General features: G+C 52.7%; 1 protein-coding gene across 3 annotated transcripts in view; it reads right to left on the bottom strand.

Moving 5' to 3' along the window:
* The window catches only part of PEMT (phosphatidylethanolamine N-methyltransferase), a 78897-nt gene that overhangs the window by 13464 nt on the left and 50900 nt on the right, over positions 1 to 14533 (bottom strand). For all 3 annotated transcript variants that reach the window (XM_036113079.2, XM_036113078.2, XM_078068011.1), the window contains exon 3: positions 3200 to 3315. In XM_036113079.2, coding sequence (XP_035968972.1) covers positions 3200 to 3315 — 116 coding nt within the window. The remainder of the gene's footprint in view (positions 1 to 3199; positions 3316 to 14533) is intronic.

Genomic DNA, 14533 nt, shown 5'->3' with positions numbered 1-14533 from the left:
ACTGTTCTAGTAAATTCCGTTTTATTGGAATTCAGGCACGTGCATTTCTTTACGCGCTGACATGCTGTCTCCGGGAGCCACAACAGAGATTATGTGGCCCTCAGAGTCAAAAACACTTACTGTCCGGCCCTTACAGAAAAGGTTTACTGACACCCGATATGGAAGATCATAAAATTATGCACCTAGATGAGCTAGGAGGGACCTCAGTCACCAACTAGCCCAGGGGTTGACAAACTATTTCTCCAAAGGCCAGAAAATAAATATTTTCAGCTTTGAAGGCTGAGAGGCAAAACCTGGGATATCATGTAGAGGCTCACAGAACCATTTAAAACGTAACCATTTGTACAACTCAACGATGACAAACAAACAACCTGATGAAAAATGAGCAAAGGACTTGAATAGACATTTCTCAAAGGAAGATAGACAGATGGCCAATAAGCACATGAAAAAAAGGGCTCAGGGGAACGCAAATCAAAACAGTTCACACCCTTGAGGATGGCCATTATCAAAAAATAATAACGTGAGCCTAGGGGCGCCTGGGTGGCTCAGTCGTTAAGCGTCTGCCTTCGGCTCAGGTCATGATCCCAGGGTCCTGGGATTGAGCCCTGCATCGGGCTCCCTGCTCAGCGGGAAGCCTGCTTCTCCCTCTCCCTCTCCCCCTGCTTGTGTTCCCTCTCTCGCTGTGTCTCTCTCTGTCAAATAAAAAAATAAAAAATAAAAAAATCAACAACAACAAAATAATAATAATAATAACGTGAGCCTGGGTGGCTCAGTCGGTTGAGGATCTGACTCTTGATTTCGGCTCAGGTCATGAACTCAGGGCCGTGGGATGGAGCCCCTTGTCGAGCCCCGCGTCGAGCTCCGCGCTGAGCATGGAGCCGGCTTGGGGATTCTCTCTCTCCTTCTCCCTCTGCTCCTCCCCCACCCTCCAAAAAAAAAAAAAAAGTAACAGCAAGCCCTGGCAAGGATGTAGAGAAACAGGAGGCTGCGGGCACCAGGTGGGAAGGTAAAATGGTACAGCGGCTGCAGGAAACAGTACGGCAGTTCCCCAAACAGTTACATGCAGAATTACAGAAGGACATTCTTTACCAAAAAAATTCAAAGTGCTTTTATTTTTTACCCATTTTATAGAGATATAATTGACATAGAACTTTGGGTGAGTTTAAGGCATACGATGTGATGACTTGATGTACGTATATATTATAAAATGATTACAATAAGGTTGACTAGCGTGCATCACCTCACACACTCAACGTGTGTGTGTGTGTGTGTGTGGTGAGAAATTCTAAGATCTCCTCTCTCAGCAACTTTCAAGTATACAAGACGGGATTAACTATAGTCCCCAAGCTGTGCATTAGATTCCCCAGAACTTATTCACCTTCTAACTGGAAGTTTGTGCCCTCTGACCAACATCTCCCCCCCCCCGCCCCCCCACCCGCAGGCCCTGGCAACCACAAATCTACTCTCTGTTTCTATTAGTTGGATTTTTTTTAGATCCCACATATAAGTGGCATCATACAGGATTAGTCCTTGTGTCTAGCTTACTTCACTTAGCATTATGAAGCAAGTTCTGATACGCGCTCCAACGGGGATGAGCCCTGACGACATTACGCTAAATGAAATAAGCCAGACGCAAAAGAACAAATACCATGTAATTCCACTTATACGAGGTTCTAGCGTAGCTCATGAGACATAAAAAGGCAGGTGGCTAGCAGGGTTGGGCCTTGGGGGTATAGTTTGCCAACCCCCGAGGAGTTCAACACCCAGCTGGGAGACAGAACAGAGACGGTAAGGGATTCATTCATTCATTCCTTCCAGAGGGGCAGAGTGTCTGCAGGCCCTGTGGGCAAAGGCTCCTTAGGGAAGAAAACAAAGGGAAAAGAATCCCTTGAGCTGGAAAGGAGCTAACAGGGCTGGGCTGCAGGCCAGGCGGGGGCTGGGGAAGAAGGAAGGAGGCCGGTGGGGTCTCCCGGCCAGCTGAGTTTTCAGAGTCATTGAGGGAGGGACCCCACGGGGTGGGAGAGGAAGGCTAGCGCTCAGCACAGGGGGCCCAAAGGTGCCCAGCAGCCAAACCGGAATGTGGGCCTCTTAGCCAGAGCAGACACGAAGGGCCTGGCTGCTAGGAGGGCCCCTTCCTCCACACCCCTGTGCCTCCCTGTCCCTTCCCTCAGCTTTGGCACCCCTCCAAGCGGGAACCCGAAGTGATGATTTCTCTCAGCCGCACGGTGAGGGAGGTTAGCTCAGGAGGGCAGAGTAGCCCCCTGCAAGTTGAAAACCTCACCTGGTACATGCATTCACTGTCCTGGCTCTGAGAGCCTCGTGGCGCCTTCTTTCCTACCATATCCCAGGTGTGGCCTGACCCCACAGGCCACCCCCGCCCAGCCCGTGCCCCTCCAGGCCGGGGACACCGAAGGATCACGGGGGTGCATGAGCGAGGGAAGGAGGTCGCCCCCCCACTTCATAGGAGTCCTTTGGTCAGGCCAAGAGTGGCAGGGTCCAGAAACAAAAGGATAAGAGAGTGGTGCATGCACACCTGAGTCTCCACACGGTGACAAGATCGGGATGGACCCAGGTCCCCTGCTCGGAGACAGCCTCCGCCCAGTTCTGCTAAGCGAGCCCTGCCCCGTGCCCCGCTCACAAAAGGGACGGAAGTGTGTACAGGGCTTAAGTGCAGATAGCCTCCCAGAGGACACCAAGAAACGGGTAACCGAGGTCCCAGGGGTGGGGGCAGACCAAGCCCAGGGAGGGGAGGGCAGCGCCGAGAGCCCCCCTGTGCCGGCCCTGCCAGGAGGGGCTTTTTCTGCTGGGCAGCTGAGGACCCTGAGGCTGGGAAGCCACGGCGGGCCCAGCGGGCCTCGGTGGGCAGGACAGGCACAGGCCTGTGTGGGCCAGCCCCTCTCTCCCCCAGCATCCGGGGCAGCCACCGCCCCGAGGGAGAGCACAGCGGGAGGGAAGGCCAGGTCCCCTTCCTGGGGCCACGAGGACTCCTTTACCAACAGGGATCTGATGGCCCAGAGAGGGAAGGGTTACTCGCCATGGCATGAAGCCGTGGAGAGCAGACTTCCCCGGGTGCAGACCCAGGGCTCCCCGCATCTCGCTGGACCGCCTAATACTGGCAGCAGCGGCCGCCCCTTCGGACGCCGCGGATGCCTACGATGAACACAGACTTTATCCGGCCAGGCGGCCTGGGGGTGCTTACCAGTGGGAGCGCAGAATGTTCAGGAGCAAAATGACAGCGCCCAGGGAGTAGCAGGCCAGGTAGGGGGATCGGAAGGCCCTGCTCAGCTTGCGGGTTTTCTGTTCCCATCTCGCAACCTAAACAGCGCGGAAGAGAGAATAAGGCAACATAAGATGTTCGCTGGGGAGAATCCAGGGGCGACGTGGAAGTGGGGGTGGGGCAGGTCCCCATTCCAGGCAGGGAGAGTCAGACGGAGCAGCTGTATGTGGATCTCGGTCCAGCCCCGCAGGGATTTCCGCACCTCTAGTCCTGCCTGGGTGGACCGCGAGGTCCTTCTGGAAGCACATCCCGCCGGACACTAGCCCCAACGGCCACACCGGACCCCGAGGATGCAGAGGAGGAGAAGCTGCTGGAGAAGACAGGGGCTGCCAAGGGGAGAGCACAGACCCAGGGCCTACATCCCTCCTGCAGGGTGCTCTCACCCCTGGGGGAGGAGGAGGCCAAGAAGGGGCAACCCGCACCCTCACCCCTGCTTCCCCAGCGCCCCCCTGCCGCCCAGGCACAGACTTCCAAGTTTTTAATTTTAGCCACAGAATCCTTATTTCCGTTTTTCACCCTAATCATATCTAGACTTTCAACCGTCCACAGCTCACAGCGGAGCATAGTGAACAGAAGGCTCTGTTTGTCTCCACCGGCCCAGCTTCCTGACGCGCACAACGGCCATGCTGGGCTCCCGCTGCACCTGCTGGCGGAGGCTGGGGAGCAGGGTGGGGGGGGGGGTGCAAAAAGGCAAATACACAGCCGGGGGTGCTGGAGGGGAGGCGGCTGGGAGTCAAAGTGGCCGCCCTCTGGTCATGGGAGCAGGACAGCCACCTGGGCCCTGAACATGAACATATGTGTCTGTGTGTAATATACGGAGGGTCTCCAAGGCCCCAGCCAGCCCTCTTTGGTCCTGGAATTACGGCAGGACGACGAGGTCCCGGGGGCCACTGGGGCCGGTATCTCCACTCCGGCCCCAGCCATTAGTCTGCCTGCTGCCCATCTCCACTTGCCCAGCGAACCTGCCCTTCCCCAGCACTTCAGCAGTGTCAGAGTGACGGGCAGCTCCGGGTCCACCTGTGATTCGGCCCAAGGCCACCGACTCTCTGACTCTCTCCCTGGCGGAGGCGGCTCCTGGGCCTGTCCTCAGATTCCCTGGGTGGTAGAGGGTACAGGCTGGAGTTTACGGGAAGGAGGCGAGTGCGGTGGTTCCTGGGCCTTCCCCGCAATTGCAGATCTGTGGTTGATACCGCCCACTGCTCAATTCTCCCAGAAGGTAAACAAGCCCTTTGTCCGGCTCCAGGCAGGCGGCCTCTGCTGACCCCATGGGAAGCTCAGGCCTCACTCAGAAAAGGAGGGTTGAGCATTCAAGGGGCTCCGAATGCCCCACCCAGTGGCCTGCAGGTGGCCCGGTGGGAGGCAGGGCCATAGACTGCACGCTTCTCATGGCCAGGCCAATTCGAGGTTTTCGAAAAACGTTTAGGGATAAAATTCAGAGTGTTTTTCCGTTGCGCAACCATCACCAGGGTCTAATTCCAGAACACTTCCATCACCCCCCACCGGAACCCTGTACCCATTAGCTGTCACTCTGCCTTCCCCTCTCCAGCCCCTGGCAACCTCTAATCTACTTTCCGTGTCTACGGATTGCCCTCTTCCAGAAGAGGTATAAACAGAACCTTGTGACCTTCTGTGGCTGGCTTCTTTCACCTAGCATAATATTTTTGAGGTTCATCCACGTTGTCGCATGTGACTTTATGACCGAATGATATGCCATTGTGTGCAGAGACCACATTTTATTTACCCATTTGGCAGGTGATAGACATTCGGGTTATTTCCGTCCTTGGGCTGCTATGGATCACGCTGCTATGAACACCCGTGTCTAAGTCTGTGTGGACATGGGTTTTCACTTCTCTTCCGTGTATATCCAGGAGTGGAATTCCTGGCTCACAGGGTAAATCCATGTTTAACTTATTGAGGAACTTCCAGAGCTGTTCTCCACAGTGGCTGCACCGTTTTTCACGCCAGCCAGCAGTGTGTAAGTGTTCCAATTTCTCCACATGCTCGCCAACACTTGGTATTTTCCATTAAAAAACAAAACAAAACTGTAGCCATTCTAGTGGATGACATGTGGCAAGTCACCTCATTTGGAGTCCCCACAAACTAACGGATGACATGAAACATCTTTTCACGCACCTACTGGCCATTTGTATGTCTTCTTTGGAGAAGAGTCTGTTTGAATCCTTTGCCATTCTTTCTATTAGGTTGATTATCTTTTTGTTAATGAGCTGTACGAGTTCTTTACATATTCTAGATGCTAGATCTTTATCAGATATCTGATTCACAAATATTTTCTCCCATTCTGTGGCTAGCCTTCACTTTCTTTCTAATGTCCCTTCCTGCACAAAAGCTTTTTATGTAGCTGAACCACATTGTTTGCTTGTAGGATTCAACCAACCCAACTCCACCAACTAACGTGTGTAGGAGGCTCAAAAAGTCAGTAAACCAGCAGGCCTGCCCTCGGGGACCTCAGAGTCTACCAAGATAAGACATGGAGTATATTTTCCATCTGTGTGCCTGACCCTAAATCAAGAGGGTGTCTGGGGTGGTCAGATTGTGTGGCCTGCACAGGGTTCTTTCCAAAGGTCCCCAGGGAAGCCACGGTCACCCTCCAAAACAGTCGACCAAGGGGTCCAGATGAAGGGGTAAACAGAAGTCCTTTCAGAATGACTGGTGGGGTCACACAGCCAGAAAGAGGAGCGAAGAATGAACTTTGGGCTCCAGATCCAGTGCTCCCTGTCCAGGGAAGGCCCCTCTCTCCACCCTTCCAATGAGCCAGTTGTTTTTCAAATAAGCTCTCTTTAGCACACCTGGTTCCTTGTAGGTGATTTTAAGATACAGCTTTAAAGACTATTGATTTTTTTTCCCTCCCAGCTGATGGGATAATGCTTTCAAAAGGACATTGAAATCGGTTAGAAAGGACATAAGGTGTCACCTACTTCCACCCGAGGGGCTTGGGACCTTCCCAGCAGGCTCAGTCTGGAAAGCATAGAGGGGGGATCACTGGGAGCACTAGATGCTGGACCCGGGCCTGCCCGGTGGATGCTCCACGCTTGAGGAGGCCCGTTTCTCTCTCTCTGGAGCTGTTTGTCCAGCTGTCAAACGAGGCGGTTGTGGGAGCAGGTAGCATTCGGTGCTCCTGAGGATGGCTCTGCCTCTCAGAAGCCTGCCCCCCACCGTCTGGGACACGGAGACAAAATGTGTCCCACTCTGCAGAAGAACAATTGTCATCGACCATATGCTGAGCAAAAGGAGCCCGATACAAAAGAGTGCCCTCCGCCTCATTCCATTTACATGAAGTTCTAGCCGGGGCAGAACCCACTAGAATGACAGTGGTTGGCGCATCGGCTGCCGGGGCGGGGGCTGGGGGCTGTGGCAGGGAGGGGAGCTGAACAGGAAGGGAGCACGGGAGGACGTTGTGGGAAGGACATGCTCTATACCTTGATCAGCGCGGTGGCTACATGGGCAGACACCTCGGTCGTCACTCAAACTGTACACTTGAAATGTGTGCATTACAGTGTATGTATACTATACCTGAAAGCCAAGAAAGCTGATTTTTAAAAACAACCCTTGTCGTACCTGAGCTCTAGGGCCAGAATGGCTGCCAATGCCATGTACCCTAGCAGACTCTCCCCACGGGACACCCCGGAGTCCTGAGCCCATTCTCTAAAGGAGGGGCCTTTCCCCTGTGTCCGTGGGGCTGACTGATGTGTCCAAGGGTACACAGCAGACCCCAGCCCAGAGCCCACATGCCACTTCCTTAGCCACAGTGCACTCCTGGGTGGCCGGGAAGGGGGCCCATGCCCCAGCCCTTTGGGGACCACTCTGCTCTGCCACCCCCGACCTCCCAGCTGGCCCCCCACACCCCTGTCCCTTCACCTGGAGAACAGTGGGGCGGGGGGGGCGGGGCGGTGATAAATGTACTTTCTGAGTAATCTCGTAACAAAAGGTGGCAGTGCCCGAGAATGGGCCACGTGGGAAAGAGGTAACAAGGAATCCTATGAATAACTGCTATCTATCTGACTTTCGGTCAGCCTGTATTAGATTGGGCTGTTATTTCAAGGCAATCAATAAATCAGCAGCCAGTGACCTTGCTGAGTCCAAGGTTAATTTTCCTCCCTGCCTGGCAGCCCCACCTCCCCTTCCTCAGGCGCCCAGCTGCACACTTCATCCAATTAAGGGGCCGGAAGCAGGCCGCAGAGCTCGCCCGCAGGGGGCTGGACGCCAGGGGCCGAGCTGTGGGATGACGCAGGTCACTGTCCCGCGGGCTGCATGGGCATAGGCGTGGGAGGCAGAATGACCAAACAGCCCACTGTCGCCGCTCCTGGCTTTGCTCGCCTTCCGGATTCCCAGAATCCCCAAGATGGAGATGGGCATTCCCAACCCTCCCCTACCGCGTGCCCGACTTCCGCTCTCCCCGAGGTCGCCCCATAAATCCAGGGCCCCCCCACCCAGGTAAAGCTGAATTTCACATCAACAACAAATACATTTTAGTATAAGCGGCCCCAATTGTCGCAACCCACGTCAAACCCACACTGAACTGGGGCTCCGGATTTGTGTTTGCCACATTCAGCAACCATGCCTCTCCCATACCCGTGGCCAAGCAAGGGTCACCCAGCTCAGCTCAGTAATGGGGAGGCCTCTTCTTCCGTAAGGCTGATTCATCTTCTTCTCTTTCTTTCTTTTTCTTTTCTTTTTTCTTTTTTTTTTTTTTTTGCAAATCTCTCCCATAGGCTCTGTGCGGGGGCCGAAGAGACAGGCTGTTGGCTGGTGGAGCAGGAATAGATTGGGATGGGCATCCAGGGACCCGGGGACACAATTCACAGTCCCTGACCCACCAGCAGCCAGCTGTACGTCTGGAAGCACGTGACTTCGTTGTGTTCCACCTCAGCCGACTCGGCTGTAAAATCCAAAAACTAAGGCAGTAAATCCCTCTTCCACATCCCGGTATGGGGGTAAGACCAGGGCTGATAGGGACGAAAACGTGCCGGCCCTACAGCCTTGTCCGGGTGGAGGAGAACGTCTCTCCCTTGGGTCCCTGGTGCCCAGAGCAGGCTCTGCATCTTCTTGACTTCTGGGTCCCGCTTGATCATGTTGAGGGTGCCGGGTCTGACCCTAAAGGAGGTGGCTCCACAGTCTGTCCCCACAGGGAAGCACCCACAGCTCCCAACAGGGTGTACGCTTCTCTCTGGCATTTTCCAGAGCTCTGTTCTCGGTACTCCTTGGGAATGAACCCTTTTGCTCAGACAGAGGTCATAACTGGGAGCCCAAGCTGTGCTTTGGTCAAACTCACGGCACTTGAAAAATATTTGACCCAACAATTCAACACTGAGAGTTTTCACATTAAAACCCTGGCATCCAGTTTGAGGGGGGAAATCTGGACAACGAGGCCACGGTGGGCCCGCCACCCTGCATGGCAGCCCACGGCTACAGAGCCCACCTCCTGGCAGAAGGGGCAGTGGCAGGGGTCCCCATCATAGCAGGCTGCATGCATGTGAGCTGAGGGCTCCTGACAGCCAGGGCGTGCGTGTGAGCAGAGTTAAACCAGGGGCAAGTCAGGACTGCTCACATAGCCTCCAGCAGCGCACCATAGTGCTTCAAACTCCAGGCCTCCAGCACGTAAGCCCCGCACGCGTGGGCGCCTGAGCTGGGCGGCCCCCCTAGCTGCAAAGGGAACCCTCATCGGCATCCACAGGGAAGGAGAAATGTGCCTTCAGCAAGTCCCCAAAACAGCCACAGCATCACGCAGCAGCATGTCCCTGCCACTCAGACCCAAGGCCTGCTGGGGTTAAGGCCCAGGGACCAGAGGCGCGAGTGTGTAACTAGTAACGTCGGTGACTCTCGACCTGGAACGCCTGTGTGGAAACCATCAAGGTCGTTGCCAGGCTCAGCAGGCCTGACAGCCATGGGCTCCACAGGCCCAGGCTCGAATCCTGGCCCCTCGTCTTTACAGACTGTGTGCCCTTGAGCCACTTCCTCTGCTTGAAATACGCATAACACCTAGCACAGAGTTGTGAGATTATATGATATCTACGTGATGTGCTCAGCCCAGGGCCGGAGAAGAATAAGCGTATCCTTGGGAGATCCTTACTCAGGGATGCTGGCAAGCTGGCGGCACCTGTTAGAACCAGGGAGAGCCAGGACTTGCCAAGCATCTAGTGACTGTCTGAGTAGCTCACTAGAAACACAGTGAGTATGGGTGACAGCAACTGAGAAGATGGGAGGCATGTGGCTGTGGCCATAAGTGATAGAGAGATAGATATCTGGGATGTCTTTTCAGATAGACCAGGGAAAATCTTCAGCTCTGGAAGGCTATGAGAAATATCCTTCCGCTCAATCTACCCACCTATCCACACATCCAACCACCTATACACCCATCCATCCATCATCCACCGACCCATCCATCCACACATCTATCCACCCATCCACTCATCCACCCATTCATCCACCCATTCACCTACCATCCACACATTCATCCACCTACCCACCATCCACCCATCCACCTACCCATCATCCACCCACCCACTCATCCACCCATTCACCCACCATCCACACATCCAACCACCTACCCACCATACACCCATCCACCACACACCCATCCATCCATCCACCTACCCATCATCCACCCACCCACTCATCCACCCATTCACCCACCATCCACACATCCAACCACCTACCCACCATACACCCATCCACCACACACCCATCCACCACCCACCCATCCATCCATCCACCTACCTATCATCCACCCACCCACTCATCCACCCATTCACCCACCATCTACACATCCAACCACCTACCCACCATCCACCCATCCACCACCCACCCATCCATCCATCCACCTACCCATCATCCACCCACCCACCCATCCACCCATCCACCCACCTACCCACCATCCACCCACCCATCCATCCACCCATCCACCCACCTCTCCACCCCATCTATCCACTCATTCACCCATTCACCCAACCACCTACCTATTCATCCAACATTTCCTGGGGTATCTACTATAGGCCAGATATTGTGTTAGACAGGAGAATGTTTTGAAAAGAAAATGGGGAGAAAACCATACAAAATCATTCATAACAATGGTGCTTGTTTTCATGTAAAATGTGTAATTTAATAACAATAATTAAAGCCAAGGATGCCTCAGTCACTGAAAGCACCAGCACCAGCCCCTCCCTCGGGGTGCCCACAAGACAAAAGCAAAGGCCATGGGAGGAGACTATCAGAGTCCATGCAGGGGCCTCAAGAGCCATCTCTCCAACTTGATGAGGACCTTTTCTGGACACATACTCCTCTTTGTCTCTCAAATTTCCTCCATGTCCTCAGAAAGAGGGTCACCAAGGGTGGATTTTTGAAATACCCCATTTGAAATGAGACAGAGGCTTTTTCACGTTCACTAAATGACTAACTGTTGGGCATCCACCCTGGTGGCCAGCAGGACAGTACGCTGATGAAGAGCATCGGGTTCTGGGTTCAAACTCGAGCTAGGGGAGCTCACGTGCCTCTCTCTGCCTCAGTTTCCTGACCTGTAAAATGGAGCTAATAAACACTATCTCATAGCATTGCTGTAAGGATGAAGTGAGTTCATGCACACAAAATGCTCAGAGCTCACGTCTAGAGTGTGGCAAACTTTCAGATGGTAGCAATGCTGTTCATTTTCATTTTGGTGTGGACAAGTGGGTGGGAGTTGAAAGGCATTAGAGAAGGCCAAGGCGATGCAGATGGAGAAAGTCTGTTGTGGACCAGCGTACAGACCCTGTGTCACACTGGGCACCAGGCCCACTCACCTGGCGGCCCCTCTCTGCCCTGGCAAGCTGTCAGCGCTCACCGAGGCTCCCTGTCTCGCTCTCTGCATGCTTCACTGGCGAAACCCATCAGAGCCCGACTGCAGCCACGGGGCTCTCTGATAGCCAGAGTCAGGCCCCAGCATCTAGTCCAGGCCTCTCCACCGGGGGATCAGGGGCACACTGCAGGGCTCAGGGAACATCCCAAAGCTGAAGCAAATGGTACAGCAGATGCCTTTATAACTTTTGCTGAGGAGGAGCCAGAGTTTCCATGAGTTTTTCCAAGGGGTTCACAGGCCCCAAAATGAGAGCCACCAATATAGCCCCTCTTCTCCTTCCGTTTAGATTACATGGTCCACTTCCCCACCCAGACACACCCACGTGCCTCTGTTACCTCTCTGCCTTCTTGCCGGTACCTCAAGCTCCTCTTGCCTGCAGCTGGGCCCCACCAGCACCCCCCACTGATTCTACCCGCTACTCACCCCCCTATGTCCTAGATCATCCCAGCCACAACCAGAACCCTCTCACTCCTCTGAACTCCCGTCACACACTCATTGACGGATTCTGGACCTGGCTTCACCCTTCACATGGCATCTCCCCTCTATATGTACTTAGCTTTGTGTCCAGCACAGAAAGAGGACCTCAGAGAACACTAGGCTTCATGAATGAATGAATGTTCGAATGAGCGGACGAAAGCTCAGAGGCCTCCAACTCAACATAACCAGTGAGTAGCTCCTCTGAACTTCTCTCCTCTGCTTCTGCCCGCCCTATAGGGAGACTCAGTGGGGCCCACCCAGGTGGTTCCATTGAGAAGTGAGTAAGGGCTTGGAGCAGCCAGGAGGAGCAGGAAGCCACTGACTAGGAGTTGGGGAGCTCCATGAAGAAGGGAGGGGTCCAAAGGCCCTGGAGGAAGGCAAGGTGTATGTCTCTGCTCAGCCAGCCAGGCTGCCTCCCCCAGGGAGCCCTGGGCCACCGAGTGAGTGTGCAGGCTGGCTCACACCTGCCCTTCCCTGACACCCAGCTCTGCCCTGTCCTTCGGGTGCATATGGCCCTGGCTCCTTTGTGAGGCCTGCCCTGATCCGCCCAGAGTGCCCTCTCAGTCCTTGGCACCCTGAGGCTGGGCCAGCCACCCTTCCATGACACAGAACCAGCCGCAGAGGGCCGTGTCCAATGGCTTCCATAGCTCCATGCCCCTTCAGTGCTGCCCACAGCCTCACTCCGTCATTACCTGCTCACTGGACACTTCCTACCAGCTTGTCCAGTGAATAAATCAATTTCAAGGTACATCCAAGATGTCCCCCTTGCAGTGAATTCACCTCCTGGATTTGATTGCCTGGGAGAGGGTCCCCAAGTCATACTTTGGAAGCTGGGGCACAAAGCCTGTTGTTAACCTGACACCAGCCGCCCACCCCCAGGCAACCTGCAAGATTCCAGCCCAGAAGCATGACCTCACGTCACACCCTAGGGGGCCATGGTGCACAGAGTCTCCTGCCTGCACTTGGCATTCCTGCTTCTTCGGCTGCCTTGAGCCCACCCCCCCCCCCTTTGCAATGGTTAATTGCAAAAGAGCAGGAAGGGGAGATGGGGGGCAGGCCATGCTCTCACTGTTTCCAGATGCAGAGCAGGAGAAAGAGCTATAGGGAATGAGTCCCAGTAGATGTCAGGAACACAGGCTCTGGGTTCACATTGTGGCTTCAGCACCACCTATGATATCCTTTAACCTGGGCACCCACCACAGCGTCCATCAGCAGGGGACAGGGGAAAAAAACTGTGGTACAGTCTCACCCTGGAGAATGGCCCAGAGGGAAAGGAAGGAAGAAGATTTCTACCTACTGCTATGGTGTGAGCTCCAGAATATGCCATTAAGTGAAAAAAGGCAAGTGCGGGAGAACACGCGCCCTACCTATTATGTAAAAAAGGGGGTACAAACACTTGCTTATGTTTTCAAAAACAAAAGAAATAACAGAAGGAGAGACCAAAAACTAATAAAAACTAGTACCTGTAGGTGAGGGTTGGAGCAGCAGGAGGGAAGAGACGCCAGACATTTATGAATGTCTTTTGTTTGATAATGTTGACTGTGAGACCATTTAACGTTTTATAAAAACACTAAAAATCACTAAAAACCCAAAAACCTTAAATAAAGGAACTTAACCATATATGAAATTGTTTCCAAGTAATTTTAAACATAGTATTTTGACCAGTCCTCCCTCATGCAATAATATAGCCTAAGGATAAAAAAAAAAAAAAAAGCAAACCTAGAAAGAAATTCTAAACTGCATCCCATAAGCATATTGTTAGTAATAATGCAGATATTATTATTTTGACTATATATAAAATATGTTAATGTATTTAGGAGCCACACTTCCCATATAAGAGAAGAGATACAAAAATAAAATCTTTAAAGTTAAGCAAAAACTGGAGTGCCTGGGTGGCTCAGTCAGTTAAGCATCTGACTCTTGATCTCGGCTCAGATCATGACCTCAGGGTTGTGAGATCAAGCCCCACATTGGGCTCTGCGCTGGGTGTGGGGTCTTCTTAAGATTCTCTCTCTCCCTCTCCCTCTGCCCCACCCAGCCTCCCCTCTAAAAAAAATGTAATAAATAAATAAATATAATAAAGTGAAGGAAGAACTTTCAGAATGGAAATACCAGTATGAACTTATGATTTACTTCTTTCTAAAAAATTCATTTTTCCTAGCCTGATCCACAAAAGAGGCCTCTCCGGTTGCAATGAGCACCTCTAGCATCCAGATCGTGATCTCTAAGTGTCACTTTCAACTAAAAGTCTCCAGAGCTACTTGGTTCAAAGGCCAATTCCAGGTCTAGAATAGGAAACATACAAGACATTGAATCTGGGAACAGAAGGTGTCAAAGATGCATGTGGAAATGTCAGAATAGTGACGAAAACTTCAAGTGTCCCCAGCTGGCTAAAAACAGGTGCTGAGCAACAAAAGCAATGACAACAAATTGAAATATGTCAAATATATGCACATACACACAAACAGCATACATATACACACACAAATCATCAATCTCTTTGGAGGTTGCTAGGATACTGACACAGTATTCTGAAAATTGGTTTTTAAAAGGGGGAAAATTAAGCATTCATCCTGCCATTGCTAAATGAACTGTATCTCAGAGTTACCAAATCACTAACGAGGAAAAGTTCCTATTTACAGAAGAATCACAGCTGATATATGCAAGAAGAGTGATAGAATGAAAACATCACCATTTTGCAACTCCTAAATGAGATACAGATCTAGGCCACATGCATCAGTGACCAAAACCATCAGGGAACAGGTGGGGAACTTGACAATGGAGGGTCAGGCTGACCTCCAGAATCCACTGGCCAATTTCTGTCACTCAAAGTGGGGCTTCCTGAAATGATGCAACAGGAAGCACGAGGTTCAACAGCAGGGAACTGTCACTTGGGGCAAATACTCAAATATTGGCAATTTCATGTATTTCAA

This window comes from Halichoerus grypus, chromosome 2, assembly GCF_964656455.1.
Source record: "Halichoerus grypus chromosome 2, mHalGry1.hap1.1, whole genome shotgun sequence".
Taxonomy (NCBI): domain Eukaryota; kingdom Metazoa; phylum Chordata; class Mammalia; order Carnivora; family Phocidae; genus Halichoerus; species Halichoerus grypus.
This window is presented reverse-complemented; position numbering and strand designations above follow the sequence as displayed.